The sequence below is a fragment of the Cajanus cajan genome, chromosome 8 (assembly GCF_000230855.2).
Source record: "Cajanus cajan strain Asha chromosome 8, NIPB_CcT2T_4, whole genome shotgun sequence".
NCBI lineage: Eukaryota > Viridiplantae > Streptophyta > Magnoliopsida > Fabales > Fabaceae > Cajanus > Cajanus cajan.
The window spans coordinates 57436106-57457594 of record NC_138524.1 but is presented as its reverse complement, the minus strand read 5'-3'; the positions used below and the strand labels follow the sequence as shown (position 1 = coordinate 57457594).

The following is a 21489-nucleotide window of genomic DNA, read 5'->3' as shown; positions in this document are numbered from 1 at the left end:
TCTTTTGTTGGAGTCTTTGGAGCTTATCCATAAGCTCCCTACTATACTAAGAAGGAATATGCCTTCTTCTCATAGCACTCCTCAAGTCATTCCAATATTCTATAGGAGGATCATTATGAAATCGCCTCTCTCTTACCAAGGCTGTCCACCAATACATAGCTTGTCCTTGGAAAACTAAGGTGGCTAAGGGAACTTTTCTCTCTTCACCTACTTGGTGACAAGTGAAGATTTGCTCCACTTTCATTTCCCAATCCAAGTAGGCGTCTACATCTTCTTTTCCATGAAAAGGAGGGAGATCAACTCGTGATTCCCTAACCTTTGGTTCCCTAATGATTCTTCGAGGAGTAGGTTGGTAATATTCATCCACATTCAAACTACCTACATCTTCTTGGCTTGTAGAGCCATGGGAACTCTTATGACTTTTCTTTTTATTGAGTTTTTCCAAAAGTTTTGCCTCTTGTTGCTTAATTTTGTGTATTTCCTCCTCAAGAGCAACAAGTTGTACTTCCCTTTCAATCTTTTCTTTTTTCTTTAAGAAGTACCTCTTGTTTTCTTCAGAGTTTTAGTGCTTCAACCTCCTTAACAATTTGAGAAAAGCTTTTAGGAGATTCCAAGTCACTATCACTTTGAGAATACTTATGATTAAGCAAAAAGAGTTTTATATGCTATGCAAAATGAAAAAAATATTTTTGGTCTTTTCTAGGAATAAGACTAACACTTGGAAGTCTAAGTGTACAAATTGCACTATCAAGGGAGGTGAGCTACTAAGAGCCCCTTAATAACCAAGCCTTTTCAAGTGGAAATCACTAAACTTTCTTATGGTAATCTCAATTCCACAAACTTTTCACAAATGTTTAATGATTGATGATTTTCACAATTGTTTTTTATTATAACTAAACGTGAAAAATTTAAATTCTACACATGCTAGTCGAATTAACAAAGCAAAGTAATCAAACCAAGGAAAGCAAAATCAAAGGAGAAAAATGTTAAGCAACTAGTCGGATTTTCCCTAAGTGGAAGCTTGAAACATATTGAATTTCCAAGCTACTTCCACTAGTACTACACGTAACTATAAGAAATTAGATATTCCTGACCAGCTTCTTAATACTCCCTCCAAGCTATTACAAATTGATTGAACTTAAAGAAAAAAAATGCAAGAAAATTAAGCTAATCTAAAACAATTTGTGACGGTTTTAGAGACCACTTTAGTGACGGATTTTTCAACCAAATTTTCCAGCACTTGTTTGAGTGCTTCAATCCGCCACCAACCTTGATCCTTTGATGCTCCTTGAACCTGCACAAATAACACAACCAATAGGTGAACTTAGGCTGCTCACAAGATGAATGGAAGGATCACTCTTGTGATGGTAAGTTTAGGGGTTTTTAGGTCACCAATTTAGGTCAAATTTTAAGTCCTTTTGTTTCAAAACTCCTTTCCTACTCTTGTTGAGTCAATGTTTGGTTCTTAAGCTAGGATTTGAGGCCACTTCCAGCACAGAATTTTTAATAATGAAAACTTAGACAAGCAACAAAAGCACAATTTAGAAAGCTTATACCAAAATTTAGAAGAATTCAAGTGTTTAGACAAGACTCAAAGAACACCAAGAAATTAAAACTGAAAATTAAGACTCCAATGAAGGCTAGCATTCAAATGGATTGTTCCTAGATAAGCACTAGAATGGATTAACAAAACTAAAAAAAATAAATGGAATCAATCACCAAAGAATTTAGGTCAAAGCTAGTAGATCATTCACTTGACTTTTGGTTTTTCTATTCTCGACTTTTCCTTTTGTTTTTGTTTTTTTTTATCTTTTGTTTTTCTGAATTTGAAATGTATTTCCAGAGAAAGTGAATTGCCTTTTACACCAAAATTCCTCAAAACAATTGAATACAATTCGGATCTACTAGAATTGAACCATTTTCAAGTAACAACTCAAATTCTAGTGCACTAGTTTTAACAATATGTTTGGATCCTTTTGCACTTTGTTTTTCTCTTCTTTTTTTTATAACTATTTTGAAGTATTTACTCTGTATTTTTCTCTGTTTTCATCAACCAATTTTCCAGAATTTAGATCCAAAATCAATCATGCACTAGAATTAGGTTTATCACTTTAAAATTCAAAGTAACAATTATGGAAGCAATATTTGCAATGGAATTTAAAAATTTGAAAACTCTTAAACACAATGGAAACCTAACTCTAGGAGTTCACCAATGATCTAATAGTGAACATGAACTCAAGGATGTAAAATAAAAGCACACAAGCAAGGCACATCTAGTAGAAATGAGTCTCGGCCAAACTCAACAAAAAATTTAATTCAAATTTTTTTTCAGCAACACATTACAATCACATCTTGATTTGTTGACATTTTAAGCAATTGCACATGACTAGACAAAACTCAAGATTCAAAAATCAAAAAAACACCACATGCATATGACTCCAAATGACCGAAACAACACAAGCAAGAAAATGAATGACTCAAATCAAAGAAACAATGGCACAAGTTGAATCCTAGACACTATTGATTGCGGATTGAAATCAAAATGCAATCAATAATTGGATCTATAGAGAATTTGATTTCAAAAAGATATAGATCCACAAGGAAACTCAATTGTGACAAATTAAACACATGAACATAGAATTTCAATCGGTCAAAATGATGTACTTATCTCAAAGAAGTCACCATGCTCTAGATACCAAAAATGATGGTGAAAATTATGAAGAAGTGGACGGATTTCCTCCCATAGCCTTCACCAAGCATAAGATCATCTTCTTTGAAGTTTGAACCGATTGAATGAAGCATAAGAGACTAGGAAAGATGACTTGGGACTTCTAGACTAGAGATGGAAGCATCCTAGCACAAGAAGCAAAGGAGAGCTCACTTTCAAAAGTAGGAAATGAGGTAGGGTTTCCTAATTCTAAGTGTGGCTCTCGGTGACCTTTGAGGGAGAATTTGGCTGAAGAGTTTTTCAGAAAATTCTCATTGATTTGAAAAGTGAGAATACAATGTAATGAAAGGCATTTATAGGCGCGGAAATGACTAATGATGCACCAATCCGTGGCAAGCAATATTGGCGCCAAATTTGAAATGCAAAATTGAATTTGAATTTCAAATTTGGTGATCCATGTGCCTAATCCGGATCATGCTATGTCTTCATGTAATTTAAGGGTAATATGGATTTGAATTTGGGCAGTACATGGCCGGTCATCACCATGCTAACCATGTGACTCAAATTCACTCCAAATGACTCTTAAATAACATGTAGATTAACCCTAATGCACCTATTAATGACTTCTTAGAATAAACCTATTCTAATGGCCTAAATACAATGGTCAATCAAATACAATGAAAGAAAAAAATTACAAGAATAAGAATGAGCCCAATATTGGGTATCAAAAGCCCAAAGGCCCATGAAGCCCAAAACTAGGCCCAATAAGCCTAAAGCCCAAAATCCTAATCTAGGGTCCATAATACAAGACCAAAACAATGTAAATTCCTACACTACTAATATGCAATAAAGTGGTGGTCATTCAAGCAAAGCCCAAGTGCAAAGCATCCTAGGCCCACCAAGCGCATTAGGCCCACTAAGCTCTGAAGAAGTCAAATCTTCAAGTAGTCTTCTAGCCATTGCTCTAGTGGTTGGACCCTTGGTCCACGCTCTTCCATCAATTTCCCACACTTAAAAAATCTCTCTCTTTTATTTGTTTTTGATTATTTTTATGTTTCAATCTAGAGAACTGGTCATTTTTTAATTTTATAGCTTTTGATGAAAATGTCTTCTTTAAAATTTGTGCAGGCCTAAGACATGATCGCGAATGGATTCTAAAAAGCCTTGCTGGCGAAATACTTACACAGAAAAAGGTAATCTGTTATATATGACAGACGAACACTAAATTTATATCATCTTGGATGCATACTTTAAGAACTGCATCTTCTCTTTTTTGTCTATTTTGTGCTCCAGTTTGGTTGAATATATAAAAGTAGTTCAAGAATCATGGCTCCCAAGAATCATGATTCTTGAGAATTATAAATCGTGAGAATCATGATTCTTGGGAATTGTTAAAATATGTTTGGTTACTCATAAAAGTCCTTGAAAATATTCATACATGATTCCAAAAAATTAAAGATTTTCATATTTGGTTATAATAGTATATTCCTAAGTTTATAAATATTTTTTATAAAAGTATCCTTTATTAAAATAAACTCATTATACATATTTATTTACTTAAATCTTATTACAAATATGATATTAAACTATTTTAAAAAGTTGAAAATTTATTAAAATTATTTAATTACAGTCCAACAAAATATATATATATATATATATAAAATAAATAAAAATTCTATATTATAATTAAGAAGAATAAAAATATATTATTTTATTTCATTCAAATAAAAAAATAAAAAGGTGTTAACAAATACCATTAAAATGTAGAAACAAAATAGATTTTAATAATATTATTAAACTTGACAAGATCAAGAAATAATGAGATAAAAAAAAGAAAAAGAGAATTAGAAATATGGGAGGGAGAGAGAGAAGGGAGGGGGAGAGAAGGAGAGAGGAAGAGAGGGAGAGTGAGAGAGACAAAGTTCAAGAAAGAGAGGGAGAAAGAGAAATAGGAGAGACAGAGAGGGAGAGAGAGAGAGGAAAAGAGAGGGGGAGTGAGAGAGAGAGGAAGAGAGGGGGAAAGAGAAATAGAAGGAAAAAGATTTTTTGTTTCAAAAAAGGATATTTTCTTTTTATATACATAAAACTTTTTCCTTTACTCGGAAAAGTTGGATTCTCACCCCTCTATGAGAATTTTTTGTGGGAAAGTGGGATGAAAATGGTCTCGGGAAACTATATTCTTGGGAATTCTTTTATTTTTTTTTAAATAGCTACTAAATATGGAGAACTAAGATTCCCATTTTAAGATTTCCAGGAATGTAAAAACATTCCACATAACAAACACTTCCTAAATGTTTGACTAAGTACATAGAGTGAAAAAATATTTAATAGTATTTTTGAATTCATATATTGATATCTCTCTCATTCGATTTTAGTACTAAATATTCTGATTCATTAGGAAATCAATCTTTATGATGTTGATATTTGTTGGAAAGCCGCGGTCAATGCTAGCTTGGCTTAAGCCTTTGTTTGGTTTAGGAAGGAAAATAAAAGAAAAGAAAGGAAAAGAAAAGGAGTAGAAAGTAAGATGATTTTTATATTGTTTGGTATAAGTGGAAATGAAAAGTAAGAAAGAAAAAAGTTTCCCTTCTTTTGTTTGATTGTCTAGAAAGTAGAAAGAAAGAAAGAAAATATATATGTATATAATGACACATATCCTTAATAGAAAAATAATATGTATAAAAATAAGGACATTTTAGTATTTTTATTTAAGAAAGACATGTTTCTCTTGCTTTCTCCAAATTGAGAAGATCTCTTAACTAATGGGAACCACTTACTATTTTAAGTTTCTTTCCATTCCAATAAAACACCAAATGACGGAACGGCTAAGATTTAATTTTTTCCTTTCTCTTCCAATATGTTTTGCTCACTTTCTCCTATTCCAAACTAACGCTAATTGTGGTCTATAGAGTTGGTTGTCGATGTCCCAAAAAGGGCTACCTACCTACACAGGTATTGACTAGAAAAGCTGAATGAAGTGTCGTAGTATGCAGTTAGACAGATGCTGCTCTTAGGAAGTTGAGATCTTATATTGACTAGAGATAAGGCCTAAGTAGTGCTTATAAAACATACGCAATCCTCATCGTACAAACTAGTTATACGGTATTGAGTTAGACTTTAAACTCTAATTCTAAGAATATCATATTTGGTATTTTTCGTGATTTCCTTTCTTGTAATTGTCATTGTGGTCTTCTATTTTCTTCCCCCTATAAGGGGGATTGTGCTACAGTATTGTTATTTAGTAATATAGACAATATTTTCAAAGTGTATTAATAAAAAAATAAATTGTGAAAACACAACATGTAAATATATATATTCCAAGTTATTCTTTGAGAAAATCAGGTTACTAGTACCACCAACAAAATCATAATAGCCTGTATTTGACCTCCTATCCAAGGGACTCATAATCCAATATTCACCAAAAAGGGTTTAGGAAATTTCCATAATACTGATTACTTGAAAAGGAGAATAATTTTATTATTATTATTCATACATATTACATTTTCCTTATACCTATTTGTAACAATCTAATCTTCTAAAATAAGGAAATAAGGAAAAATATTCTGAAAAATATCCTAGAAGATTCTATAGATATTTTCTCTAATTAGGAAGATTTTTCCTCTAATTACAACACTCCCCCTCAAGTTGGTAAATGAATATCAATCATTCCCAACTTGCCTACAAGATCTTGAAATCTACCCTGAGGGAGCCCTTTTGTAAAAATATCTGCTATCTGAAGTTCTGTAGGAACATGAGTTGTAATCACAAAGCCTCTATCAAGATTATCTTTGATGAAATGTCTGTCAATCTCAATGTGTTTGGTCCTATCATGTTGTACTGGATTATGGGCAATGCTCATGGCAGACTTATTGTCACAGTATAGTTGCACGGGGTTGTCCACCTTGACTTTAAGGTCATCCAGAATGATTTTCATCCAGAGTCCTTCACACATTCCTTGAGCAAGGGCTCGAAATTCAGCTTCTGCACTAGAACGAGATACTCTATCTTGCTTTTTGCTCCTCCACGTTACGAGACTATCTCCAAGAAACATACAATACCCAGAAGTAGATTTTCTGTCAGTAATAGAACCTGCATAGTCAGCATCAGTATATATTTTCATAGTCAATGTATCTTCTCTTTTGAACAATAATCCCTTTCCTGGACTTGACTTCAAGTACTGGAGAATTTTGTCAACTGCTTGCATGTGTCTCTCTCTTGGATCATGCATAAATTGGATCACTACACTAACTGCATAAGCAATGTCTGGTCTTGTGTGTGATAGATAAATCAATTTCCCTACCAATCTCTGATATTGGGCCTTCTTTATAGGAGCACTTTCTTCACTTCCAATTCTGTGATTTTGTTCTATAGGAACTGTTGAGGTTCTACATCCCAGCTTCCCTGTTTCTTTGAGGAGATCAAGTACATATTTCCTTTGGGAGATGAAAATTCCATTTTTGGAATAAGCAACCTCTATTCCAAGAAAATACTTTAGTTTTCCTAGGTCTTTCATTTCAAATTGGGCTGCCAATTTTTCTTTTAATGCCAATTTTTCTGTTTCATCATCTCCTGTAATAATCATATCATCCACATAGACAAGCAATAGAGTGAGTTTACCTGTAGAAGAGTGTTTTATGAATAGAGTATGATCTCCTTGGCTTTGTCTGTATCCCAAGGAAACCATTACTTTTGTAAATCTTCCAAACCATGCTCTAGGGGATTGCTTAAGACCATACAATGCTTTCTTTAGGAGGCATACCTTATTTCTTTCATTTTTCACTTCAAAACCTGGGGGAATCTCCATGTACACTTCCTCTTCTAGATTTCCATGAAGAAAGGCATTCTTCACATCCAACTGATGTAAGTCCCAACCAAAATGAGCAGCCAAAGCGAGAACAACTCGAACTGTATTCATCTTTGCCACTGGGGCAAACGTCTCCTCATAGTCAATCCCATAAGTTTGGGTATAGCCTTTTGCCACCAATCTAGCTTTATATCTTTCTATTGTCCCATCTGCATTATGTTTCACTGTGAATATCCATCTACACCCTACTGCCTTCTTGTCTCTTGGCTTATCAATAATCTCCCAAGTTGAATTTCTTTCTAATGCATTCATCTCTTCTTTCATGGCTTGAGTCCAATGTTCAAGTTTCATGGCCTCCTAGATTGAGGTAGGAATTTCTGTGGCATCAATGGCAGCAATAAAGCTTCTGTGCTTATCAGAGAGATTGTTAGTGCAAACATACTTAGAAATAGGATATTTAGCACATGATCTTCTTTCCTTTCTCAATGCAATGGGTAAGTCCTCAGTAATACTTACCTCCTCACTGTTATCTTCAGGGATCCTCACCTCCGGATTAGACAATTTTTCTTGCTCGAGAACCGAAGTGGGTTATTTTCTTCTTTCATATTTTTTGCCAAAAAATTTGTCTTCCTCTTCTTCCGCTTCTTCCTCATTGTGGACCATGGTAACTTCATTGCTTAGATCTTGGGCATCCTGCAAAGACAAATATGATAATGACAAGAAGGAGAGATCCTCCACTTCAAGTGCTTTCTCCCATGGTTGTCAAACTCGCGAGTCAACTCGTAAACTCGTACGAGTCTACGAGTCTAGGGTAGCAAAACGAGTTAACTCGCGCATAGACTCGTTTTTTGGTAGACTCGGGTAGACTCGGTCAGAATCGCGAGTCTGAGACCGAGTCCACGAGTCTGGTTAGTTTTTTTTTTCACCCCTAAATGGCCCAAAACGACGTCGTTTTGCCTAGGGTTAGTAAGTGAGAAAGCATTTTTCCCTTCGCGCGACATGCCTCCACCATTCTCACGTTTCTGATCTGGTTTTTCTCCCTCCGCAACGTTCGAACACTGATCTCCGCCGCTACGAACGCTCATCTCCGCCGCTACGAACGCCGCCGCAATCAAACGCCCCTGCATACGAACGCCGCCGCAATCAAACGCCCCCTGCATACGAACACCGCCGCTATCAAACGCCCCCTGCATACGAACGCCGCCGCTATCAAACGCCCCTGCATACGAACGCGCGTCCTCTTGCTGGGAAGGACGCGAGTCTATTTTCTCTCCCTTCGCCGCATCTCGGCCGCATACGACCGCGTTTGTCTTTGTGAGTCACTCTAACATTTTTTGATTTTTTGGTCTGTTAGTGTTATTCACAATTCACATACCATTTTCAGAGCAAGATGTCTGAAACCGGTGGTGGCTCAAAGTCTTCACATACCATTGATTTTTTGGTTGTTTATGTATGGTTAAGATTTGTATTATGACATTTTATTGTTGTTATTTGACTTATTTCAGACTTAGAATATTGAAATAGTGATATCATATTGTGTGTGTTCATGTTTTTTAATATCTTTTAATATTAGGTAGACTCTTACGAGTCTACGAGTCGAGTCTACGAGTCGAGTCTACGAGAGCTCCACGAGTTTGTGTAGACTCTCGAGTTTGACAACCTTGCTTTCTCCCCCTGAAGTGGTGGACTAGCATAAAAGGATTGTGTTTCATGAAAGGTGACATCCATGGAGATAAAGACACGACGACTTTGAGGATGATAACATTTGTACCCTTTTTTATTAGAAGGATACCCAATAAAGACACATTTAAGAGCTTTGGGATCTAATTTACTACGATTAGGATGATGAGAGTGAACAAAAACAGTACATCCAAAGACTCGACTAGGTAGACTCGATATTAGGGAGGAAGAAGGAACAAAAGACAATAAAGACTCAATAGGACTAATTCCATTTAAGATACGGGTGGGTAACCTATTGATGAGATATGTGGCAGTTAACACAGCTTCTCCCCAATAATTTTTTGGAACAGACATTTGAAACAGAAGAGCTCTAGTTACTTCAAGAAGATGACGATTCTTTCTTTCTGCAACCCCGTTTTGTTGAGGGGTGTTTACACATGTTAGTTCATGAACAATACCATTATGAGACAAAAAATTGAGAAATTCATGATTCACATATTCAGTACCATTATCAGACCTAATTCGTTTGATATTTTTTCCAAATTGATTTTGGACAAGACGGAAAAATTTAACAGATTTGGAAAACTTCTGATTTATTTTTCATAAGGTATGTCCACGTGACACGGGTACAATCGTCAATAAAGGTAACGAACCATTTGGCTCCGAAAATAGATTCTACAACAGGTCCCCAAACATCAGAGTGAATTAAATCAAATGGAGAAACACTCTTTTTATTACTAATAGGATAAGATGCACGATGGTGCTTTGACAATTGACAAATATCACAATTAAAAGACTCAACTGACTCTTTGGTAAACAAATGAGGAAATAAGGACTTGATAAGGTTGAATGAAAGATGCCCAAGCCTTTTATGATGTAGCCATATTTGGGAATTTGCCCACGTCTCAGATGTAGCTTGTTGACTCATGATTTTTGTTTTGCTTTGGTCATCAGACTCCAACAGATACAACCCACTTTGCTCCTTAGCAGTTAAAATCGTCTTCCCCGTGGCAAGGTCCTAAAAAACAAAATAATTTGAGAAAAATGTTATTGAACAATTTAAATCCTTTGAGTTTTTTCACAGAGATAAGACTATTGGCTAATTGTGGAACATGTAAAACATCCTTTAATACAATAGGCGATTCCAAAATTATATTCCCAGAGCCGCATATAGGTACACCATGACCATTTGCAACTGTAATAAGTTGTTCTCTATTTCTTTTAACATATGAGTTGAAGAACACACGAAAAGGTGTCATATGATCAGTTGCTCCTGAATCAAGAATCCAAATACCTTGAGACACAGGACCAACAGTATTGAGACAAATCTTACCTTTCATGGATAGAGTACATGATCCAGAGGGCTTACTCATTGATTCAACCATTGCTTTCAAGCGCTCGAGTTCCTCCTTATAAGCTTTCATTTCAAGTTCAGGTGGTGTTGAAGTACTGGGTTGATTGGTGGCTTCCTGTTCTGAGGTAGTATGATTCATCGTTGAGTAGACCCTTTGTTGTTACCATAGTAGTCAATAGCGGCCGGAGCAGCCGCTATCGCGGCGCTCTGGAGCGGAGCGGCCTCACCCCGCAATCTGGCTGCTGGAGCGGAGCGGATTTGTGTAGCGGCTGGAGCGGCTGTGTCGGAGGCGGAGCGGAGCGGCCCAAATCGCGGAATCGCGGCGCGATTTCAGACTTACCCTTCATTAAGGGTAAGTCGGTCTTTTCAATGGATTTTTTTTGCCCTAATCCTCCCTTTCCCTCTCGCGATTTCAGACTCATCCAAACCAAACCCCTCCTTTCGTCTCTCCCTTTCTTCTTCTCTGGCTATCGTGCGTGCAACGTGCAGCTCCGACGAACTCCGGCTCCAACGCACCTCCACCACCGACGCACCTCGGACTCCGACGCGCCTCCAGGTCCGACGCAGCTCCGACGTGGCCGCAAGCTCCGACGCGCGTTTGTCTTCTATTCTCCTTTTATTCTCCTTCGAGGATGCCTTTTATGCAACATGCAACATATTCTTTTTTTAATTATTTATTAAATTATTTCAACTGATTTTTTTTTAATTTCTGATTTAATTTAATTGAACAAATTTTATTTTTAAATTCTGATTAAATTTAATTCAACAAATTTTATTTTTAAATTCTGATTAAATTTAATTCAGCAAATTTAATTTTTAATTTCTAATTAAATTTAATTCAGAAAAATTTATTTTTAATTTCTGATTAAATTTAATTCAGAAAATTTTATTTTTAATTTAGCAAATTTTATTTTTAATTTCTGATTAAATTTAATTCAGAAAATTTATTTTTAGTTTCAGAAAATTCTATTTCTATTTCAGCAGCATGAATTTAGAGTTATTTTTTTTGTTTTTTTAGCTTATATATATATATTATTAATTATTTAATATATATAAATTAATATTTAAATAGCGGTTATCCCGCTCCGCGTCATCCCGCTATCCCAGTTTTAGGGTCGGCCGCTCCACGATTACCTTTTTCAAACGACTTTCCTCCGGCATTTGCTCCCTTGTGGACCCCCTTTCCAGTTGTCATGGCAGAGCTTGTGTTGGAGATCCCCCCATCAAGCATGACAGCTCTTCGAGTTTCTTCTCCTCTTACCATAAAAAATACTTCTGATAGGGATGGTAATTTTTCTCTTCCTAAGATTTGTACCCTGATTGGGTCGTACTCATGATTCAGGCCATGGAGAAATTTAAAGATTCTTCCTCTTTCCATGGCTTCACCATGTGCGGCAGCATCTGTTTTACACATCTTTATTGTTTGGTACTGATCTAATTCAATCCAAAGTCCATTCAGGATTCCGTGGTATTCTGATACGGAAAGAGAGCCCTGTTTTGTATTAAATATTCTACTTTCAATGTCATAACATGCAGCAAAATCCTTTTTTAATGAAAAAGTACTCTGTAAATCATCCCATATTTCTTTGGCAGAAGAATGAAACATATAATTTCGACTTATCTCAGGAATCATGGAATGCCACATCCAAGTCATAATTAGTGAATCTTCATTGTCCCAAATTGGAAAATTTGAGTTGTCTGGTCCTGGCTCTCCACCGTCTATGTGATCCAGTCTTGAACGTCCCTTGAGAATCCTTCGAATATACTGGCTCCAGTGTAGGAAATTCCGACCATCCAACCGATAGGCACCTACCACATTTGGAAGATCATTAGGACCCAAAGGAATAATTTTTACCTCAGACATCCTTTGGAACGCAATCTGGTGACCCTATCCGAGACAACGACGACGTGTGGGATACACCGGAAAAAGGAGCAAAACTCAAAACTCAGATCTACTCAAATCTGGGCCAAATGAGACATCACCAACCTGTGGAATGGACTCAGGAGGCTCCGGCGACTCTTTCTGCGGCGGCGGCGGCGAGTGGGTCTCGCCGGAGCTAGGCGCGTGGGATACACGCGCCGGCGACGGTGGCGGCGCGTGGCGGCGTATTTCCCGGAGCGAATTCCGGCGTTGTGTTTGCCGGAGTTGGGCGCACCTTTCTGCCCTATCAACGACCCCAACGGCTACGGTGGCAGCCGCAGTGGCCGGACAACAGCGGCGGTGGCTACTTTTTGCAGTGAAAACGGAGCTCCCAAGATCGGGAGCTCTGATACCAACTTGAAAAGGAGAATAATTTTATTATTATTATTCATACATATTACATTTTCCTTATACTTATTTGTAACAATCTAATCTTCTAAAATAAGGAAATAAGGAAAAATATTCTGAAAAATATCCTAGACGATTCTATAGATATTTTCTCTAATTAGGAAGATTTTTCCTCTAATTACAACATGATTAATGCCAAGACAATGTTCTTTGACACTAAATTAACAAGACCCAAATCTTCTTCCTCTTTGATGATGATAACAAACCTACCAACTACCCCTGATGATCATATCTGATGTCTTCTTGTTTTTGATACACATGAGCAAAGGAGGTCCTTAATAATCTTGTGTGTTTTGACCTCACAATTGCATGGAACAAAAAGAAATTATGGAATAACAAAACCAAATAAGAACATCATCCCCTAAGAAAATATTGGAGTATATTTTTACTCTTTACTTATATATACAACAGTAGTATAGGACATTATATATATATATTTTTTTATTTTCTATTGTATTACTTGGTTTGTTAGTGTTGTTAGTCATATTTACTATTTTCTGTTATAACCCAACAACTTGTTGCTATACTCCTGATCTCTATATAAACTACATGTATACTCTTTATTCAGTAGATTGAATACATTTCAGAAATATTCTCTCTCTCAACGTTTGTCTATATGACTATTAGAAAAAAAACAATAAGCCGTTTTCAAAATTGTCTTGGTTCAATTGCATGATCAAACATATACATTATTTATTAGATAAAAGTAGAAAGAGATAAAAATGTAAAGAGGAACTTCATTTCATTACACTATCAATGAATACACGGGTTCAAATATATATAGGAAACCCTTCAGTACTACAGCAGTAAAAGCAACAACAGAGAGAGAAAATAAAAGAAGTAATACAGCTGTAAAAGCAAAAGCAGAGAGAGAAAATAAAGGACAGGTGTCCCTGGAATATTCTGAAAATGTAACAGAATGCAAAAAGTAGAAAAGGCTAACAAACAAATATTCCCTTTTTGTTTTGATTTTATACACTAATAGCCCCCCTTAAACTCAAGGTGGAGGTTTGTCACAAAAACTTTGCACATTGAGTTTGCCTCTAAGATCTTCAAAACGGGTAGCAGACAAAGGCTTAGTAAGTAAATCAGCCCATTGATCCAAAGCTGGTACGTGATAAACTAAAAGCTGCTTGGATAGAACTTTGTCACGAACAAAGAACACATCAATCTCCATGTACTTTGTTTTGCTATGAAAAACAGGATTGTGTGCAATAGCCACTGCACTTTGATTGTCACAGAGCAAAGTAGGTGTGGATAAGGGAACCTTAAGTTCTTGTAGAAGAGCTTGAATCCAAGTTAACTCAGCAGAAGCTTGAGCTATACTGCAATATTCAGCTTCTGTGCTCTACCGAGCAATAACTCGCTGTTTTCTGGACCACCAAGATATCAAATTGGGTCCAAAAAAGATAGCAGATCCAGAGGTGGACCTCCTGTCATCAATATCAGAGGCCTAATCAACATCACATAAAGTAGTAAGAGAGATGGGACTACCTACTGCAGCAGGCTGCATATGAAGACCATAAAAGAGTGTGCCCTTTAGATACTTTAGGATTCTTTTGACAGCCACCCAGTGAGAGTCAAGAGGATTAGCCATGAATTGACAAACTTTGTTAACAGCAAAACTGATTTCAGGTCTTGTGAGTGTAGCAAACTATAAGGCACCAACAACAGATCTAAAAAGGGTTGGATCATGAAATAAGTCATTCCCAGACTTGGACAATTTGCAGGTAGAGAACATAGGAGAAGGAACAGAATGAGCTTCAGCCATATTGGTTTTAAATAGAAGGTCCCGAATATACTTGCTCTGAGTCAAAACTAGAGATTTGTCAGGCAAGTATTTAACTTCAATACCTAGAAAGTATTCCAAGCTTCCCAATTGCTTCAAAGAAAATATGGAGTCCAGTTGATTGGTAATCTGTTGAATAAGGGAAGAAGAGCTGCCAGTAATAATGATGTCATCCACATAAACCAGAATAAAGATGGTATGAGCTTGATGTTTGTACCAAAACAGAGATGGATCACATTTACTAGCTTGAAAACCAAATTGAGTAAGAGTCAATTTCAGTTTGTCAAACCACTGTCTAGGGGCTTGTTTCAAGCCATATAGTGCCTTGTTTAGCTTGCAGACCAGATTTTTATTTTCAGCTTCAAAACCAGGGGGTTGAACCATGTAAATAGTTTCTTCTAAAGTGCCATTAAGAAAGGCATTATTCACATCCAACTGAAATAATTCCCAGTTATAGGTAAGAGCTAGAGTGACAATGATTCTAATAGTTATGGGTTTAATAACAGGAGAAAATGTCTCATGAAAATCAAAGCCATGGACTTGATGAAAACCTTTTGCAACCAGCCGAGCTTTAAGCTTATCTATAGAGCCATCTGCATTTTCCTTGACTCTGAAAACCCATTTACATTCCACTGCTTTTCTGTCAGATGGCAGGGGAACTAAATCCCAAGTATGATTGTGTATTAAGGCAGTGTATTCTTGCTGCATAGCAAAGAACCAATTAGGATCAGCTAGAGCTTGCTTAACATTTTTAGGTTCACTATGAGCCAAGAATAAGGATGGATGTAGCCGAGGATTATGAAATCCAGATTTAGAACGGGTTTGCATGGGATGATTATTAATGGTTCTAGGAACATTATTTGTGTCAGTGGAAGAGGCAGGAGAAGATACATTATGTGAGGAAGATTCATTAGATGAAGGAGACACATTATGTGAAGAGGACACTGTAGGACTGTTTGAGACACCTAGATCACTGTCTTGAGAAGACAGAGGAGGCTGCTGTGAGAAAACAGGAGAATTAGTGCAGGGAGGAGACAAATCCGGATTGAGAGTGAAGTATTGACAAGGAGAGACATTTTGAGTAGGACTTGGCTGAAACAGATCTAAATAAGGAAACCTATGTTCATTAAAAATAACATCTTTTGAAATGTAAATTCTGCTAGAAGAGGATATGCATTTATAACCTTTGTGAGAGTTTGAGTATCCCAGAAAAACACACTCTTGGGATTTGAAATGAAGTTTATGACTGGCATATGGTCTTGGTCTTAAGAAGGGAAAACAAGCACAACCAAATGTTCTTAAGAATTTGTAATCAGGTGATTTATTGAATAAAATAGTGAAAGGAACATTAAAATTTAATGCTGCAGTTGGTAATCTATTGATAAGATAAACTGCAGTGGTAAAAGCAAAATCCCAAAATTGCAGAGGTAAGGAGGCATGATGAAGAAGAGTAAGGCCAATTTCAACAATATGCTTATGTTTCCTTTCAACCACACCATTTTGATGATGTGTGTGGGGACAAATCAATCTATGTTCTATTCCATTTGTGGCAAGAAATGTAGTAAAAGCTCTGTATTCCACTCCCCAATCAGATTGAACACTTTTAATTTTGGTATTGAATTGAAGTTCAGCCATAGCCTTAAATTGTTGAAAAATAGAGAGTTGCACATTTTGACTTTAAGGGATATATCTAGGTGTATTTAGAGAAAGCATCAATGAAGGAAACATAGTAAATATATCCAGAAAAGGATTTAATATGTGATGGTCCCCACAAATCAGTGAAAATTAAATCCAAGGGGGCAAAATGTACAATTTTAGAGGCAGAAGAAGGAAGTCTATGAGACTTTCCTACACAACAACATGAGCAAAATTCAGTAACATATGTATTTGATGGAAGAAGGTTACATTGAATAAGAACAAGCTTAAGAACATGAGAGTTAGGATGACCTAGCCTAGTATGCCACATAGTGGAAGAGCTAGATACATCAGAATTTTTATTTACATTGGTATTATCTAAAATTGCAGTAGTAGTAGGGGAGACAACAGACTAGGAGGACGTTTCAGCTGAAGAAGAGACCAACATTGAGGGACTTTGGAGCTTTAAATTTGGAAAAGAATAAAGCCCATCAGCACCAACAATACCTTGAAGAAGAACCTCATTGGTTTCCTGAGATTTGACAAAACAATGATCAGCATGAAACTCAAAGAAGACACAATTGTCTTTAGCAAATTTACTTACGCTCAACAGATTTTTGGTGATAAAGGGAACATGAAGAAGATTATTCAACTGAAAACTAAATTGGGAGTTAATAGGAGATAAAAAGGAGGAAGAACCAAAACCATTGATTTGCAAACCTTGACCATTTCCTATGAAGATTTGGTATGGACCATCAAAATGCTCTAGCTGATGGATGTTTTGAGGCTCACTGGTAACATGGAACGAAGCACCAGAATCAGGGATCCATGTAGAATTAGTAGCTCCTTGAGAAGAGGTATTAGCAATCATAGCACTTGGTGTGGCATTGGCATGAGCATCTTGGCTGAGCTGTTTCTGATTAGGGTTCACCCAAGTATTGGAGGCTTTAATGTTTGATGAAGAGGTGACCTGCACAGGTTGCAATGTGGTAGGATCATACAAGACAAGAGAGTCTGCAGGTTGATAATTGACATCAGCTCTATAGAAGCAAATATTGGCAGTGTGTCCATACTTGAAGCAAATCTGACACTGAAAATTTGCAAATCGACTACCACGATCTCTTCCAGAACCTCTACCACCGCGACGTCCACCGTTACCACCACCTCATCTCTAAAAGATCCACTACTAACACCCCCATGAGAATAACCTCGAGTGTAATTAATGGAAGGAGAGAAAGGTTGCTTACGGAACCTATTAGCTCTTGACTCATGGGCAAGAAGAAGAGCTTCCACTTCAGCAATAAGAGGGGTGATGAACTTACTTTCAATAACAGAGACCACAGGTGCATACTCTTGTGGCAGACCTTCAAGAACAACATCAACATATTCTTCAAGTGACACAGGACTTCCAACTCTAGCAAGTTCATCAACAATGTTTTTTATTTGAGTCAAAAATTCATGCATGGATTTACCATCAAGAGTGGTAGAACGCAAATCAGTGCGGAGCTGACGTGCTCGTGCTTTAGTTTGAGTGTTAAAATACTCATGAACTTTGTCCCACACCTGATAAGAATGAACTGAGCCAACGACACATGAAAGGATGGTCTTCAAGAGCGTCTATTGCAGCCATGTGTGGAGCATTTGGTCCTGGACTTCCCAGGTTTCATATGTTGGATTAACTGTATCTGAATCATGATTAGCATTTGTCAAATACCTAGGTGGAATTTGAGGATTAACCACAAACCGTTAAAGTTTGTGGGACTTGATGACTGGTTCAATCTGTTGCCTCCAGTGAAGATAGTTTGAATCATCAAGTTTTTCAGCTATGGAGTTAGAGAAAAATTGTGAAAAAGAAGAAAGATTATTTGACGTTGCCATAGAGAAGATGAAGAAGAAAAATTAGGGTTCTAGAGGATCAAAGGCTCTTGATACCATATTAGATAAAAGTAGAAAGAGATAAAAATGTAAAGAGGAACTTCATTTCATCACACTATCAATGAATACACGGGTTCAAATATATATAGGAAACCCTTCGGTACTATAGCAGTAAAAGCAACAGCAGAGAGAGGAAATAAAAGAAGTAATACAGCTATAAAAGTAGCAACTATAAAAGCAACAACAAAGAGAGAAAATAAAGGACAGGTGTCCCTGAAATATTCTGAAGATGTAACAGAATGCAAAAAGTAAAAAAGGCTAACAAACAAATATTCCCTTTTTGTTTTGATTTTATACACTTATATTATTGTATTCACAAAATACGAAATAAATATTTTGTTAAGATAGTGGGTTATAAGCTTAATTGAACCTTACAAAATGACTTGTAATGTGAAGGTTGTCTCCTACCCATGGTTGTCAAACTCACGAGTTAACTAGTAGAATCGTACGAGTCCAGGGAAGAAAAACTAGTTAACTTGCTTTTGGAATCATTTTTTGGTAGACTCAAGAAGATGACTGGAATCGGGCAAAATCACGAGTCTATGAGCGAGTCAGCTTTAGGTCAATTTTTTGCTCCCTAAATGCCCAAAACGACGTCGTTTCAGAGAGGGTTTCTAGTCTCCTCTCTATTTTCTTGGATCTCTCACTTTTTGCATACGAAAACCACACTCCCCCCTTTGGCATTCTTCGATCTACCTCTGTTTGAGCTCCCATAACACCGTCCGGCTTCGTTCTGTCCACCTAGCACCGTCCTTGCAGTTTCTGGCATCATCCTTACAATTTCCAACAATTTGTTTGTCCACACATTTTCATGTATGGTTAAGATTTGTATTGTGACATTTTATTGTTGTTATTTGACTTATTTCAGACTTAGAATGCTGAATTAGTGATATTATATTGTGTGGTCATTATTTAGTTTTTTTTTATAATATTTTTTAATATTAGGTAGACTCTTACGAGTCTACGAATCAAGTCTATGGGAGCTCCACGAGTTTGTGTAGACTCTTAATTTTGACAACCTTGCTCCTACTTATAAACTCTTTATTTGCCTTATACCTAGTTGATGTGAGACTTGGGTTTTTTCTAATACATCCCTTCATGTCCAACACTATTGGGCTTAGTACATGAATAAACGGTAAAAAACCCTTTTTTAATGATCTAGGATAAGCGAGACTTAGATTTTTCCCAATAAACTCCTTCACGCCTGACATGTGTGTAAACAATGGATGGCCCTTTGATGTATCTCAAAATTTGAACTACAACATCCCAATGACTATTACAAGGAGAATTCAAGAATTGACTAACAACACTAACAACAAAAGAGATGTCAGGTCTAGTCATAGTAAGATAGTTTAGCTTTCAATCTTTGTCTCTTTGATACCTATTGGGATTTGAAAGGGGATCCCCTTGATCTAGTATAAGTTTAGCATTTGGATCCATACGTGTATCAATGGGATTGCAATCTCGCATCCTAGTTTCCTCCATAATGTTAAGTACATACTTCATTTGGGAAATGGCAACAAGTGCCTTTGATTGGGCTACTTCAATTGCAAGAAAATATTTTAGTCGACCGAAGTCTTTGGTTTGAAAATGTTGGAACAAATGCTGCTTGAGATGTTGAATACCACTATGATCATCTTCAGTAATGACAATGTCATCTACATAAACAATAAGCTAAACACATTGATAGTAGAAGAATGTTTATAAAAAAATGAATGATAAACTTCACTATGTATCATCCCAAACTTCTGAAGAATTGTGCTTAATTTCTCAAACCATGCTCTAGGACTTTGCTTGAGCCCATATAAGTCTTTAAGTAGCCTACAAACCAAACCATGAGACTTTTCTTGAGCAAAAAACCTAGGTGGTTGCTACATATAAACTTCCTCAAGCAACTCCCCATGGAGAAAGGCATTTTTGATATGCAGCTGATAGAGAGGCCAATTGTGCATGGCTTCTATGTATAGGAAGAGGCAAATAGATGCCATTTTTGCAATTGGAGAGAATGTGTGTCTATAATTGAGCCCAAAGATTTGGGTGTAGCCTTTTGCTGCTAGGCGAGCTTTCAAGCGATCAACCTGACCATTAAGACCCACCTTAATTGTAAACACCAAACGACAACCAAATGTAGATTTCCCCGGAGGAGAGGGACAAGAGACCATGCCTAGTTAGATTCTAGAGCTGCCATCTCATTAATCATAGCTTGCCTTCAACCTGGATCTGAAAGTGCTTCCTTTACGAAGAACAATAGGAAGGTTAGCAGAAGAATCTGATGGGACCATAGTGGTAGGAGATGTTGGAGCAAGAGCTCTATCACAAGAAACATGGGTAGGAGCAACTTCTAAGGCTCCGTGAGGTCGACATTCATAACTGATACCAAAATGATGCTAAAACTATTTTTCTCTAAACTATGCTGTTAAACATTTGCTATAATTAATATTGAATCAATTTATCTTTGGTTGCTTTGAGTGTTGATTGTTCTTGTTGGTAATAAATAGTTTAGGATGGGAAAAGGCTCTACCTATTCCTAGCCTAAAGCAAATTGCTAACCATGGCAAAGATATACACTTTAAATTTAGATTTTTTATACATTCATTCATCTATTTTGCTTGGTGTCCCATGCTCTTACAATTTATACTCTTTGTGGATTCAAGTAGTAAGCTAACATTCCTAGTGTTCCTACGTTCGCAAGTCTTTATTGAGATTCCTGCAAATTCTTTGTCTTTCACTCTAAATTGTGTTACACATTAATTGATTTTTCACTTTTCAGAAATGATGCTCGAGTATAAAGTTTTGATTTGTTTGATCTTAATTTTGTAGGTTCCTGAAATGGGCTTTATAGGCACCTTTATTGACCTCAGCCAGGGAATGTTGTTTGTAGAGTCTCCACGTTGTAAAGAAAGATTGCAAATCAGGCTTGAGTTAGATGTTTATGTAGATGTTAAAGAGGAGATTGAACTATATGGCCAGAGGTATATGATGTTATGTACATTGTCAATATTCTATATGTATTAATTAAAGTTGACTCTTGCAAAGATATAGTTGTAAAAAAGAAACTGTATATTAATTGTATGTATTATACATTCTCTAATCCCCGTATTTGTAGAGTAAATACTATGCTTAAATAAGGAAATAAGAATAGTAAAAAAAAATAGGTATTTGAATTTAGCTCTAGGAAGTCCTTTTGTGAAGACATCAGCTATTTGAACTCCTATAGGTATATGAGCTATAATTATAAGGCAACCATCCAACTTCTAATCTCTATGTGTTTTGTTCTATCATGCTGAACTGGTTT

General features: G+C 36.4%; 1 protein-coding gene across 11 annotated transcripts in view; it reads left to right on the top strand.

Moving 5' to 3' along the window:
- The window catches only part of ABA3 (molybdenum cofactor sulfurase (LOS5) (ABA3)), a 69888-nt gene that overhangs the window by 24950 nt on the left and 23449 nt on the right, over positions 1–21489 (top strand). For all 11 annotated transcript variants that reach the window (XR_002241350.3, XM_020382691.3, XM_083062831.1 and 8 more), the window contains 2 exons: positions 3797–3861; positions 21015–21166. Coding sequence is in view for 10 of the 11 variants with exons in the window: in XM_020382691.3 (XP_020238280.2) it covers positions 3797–3861; positions 21015–21166 (217 nt within the window). In the remaining variant the exon portion in view is untranslated. The remainder of the gene's footprint in view (positions 1–3796; positions 3862–21014; positions 21167–21489) is intronic.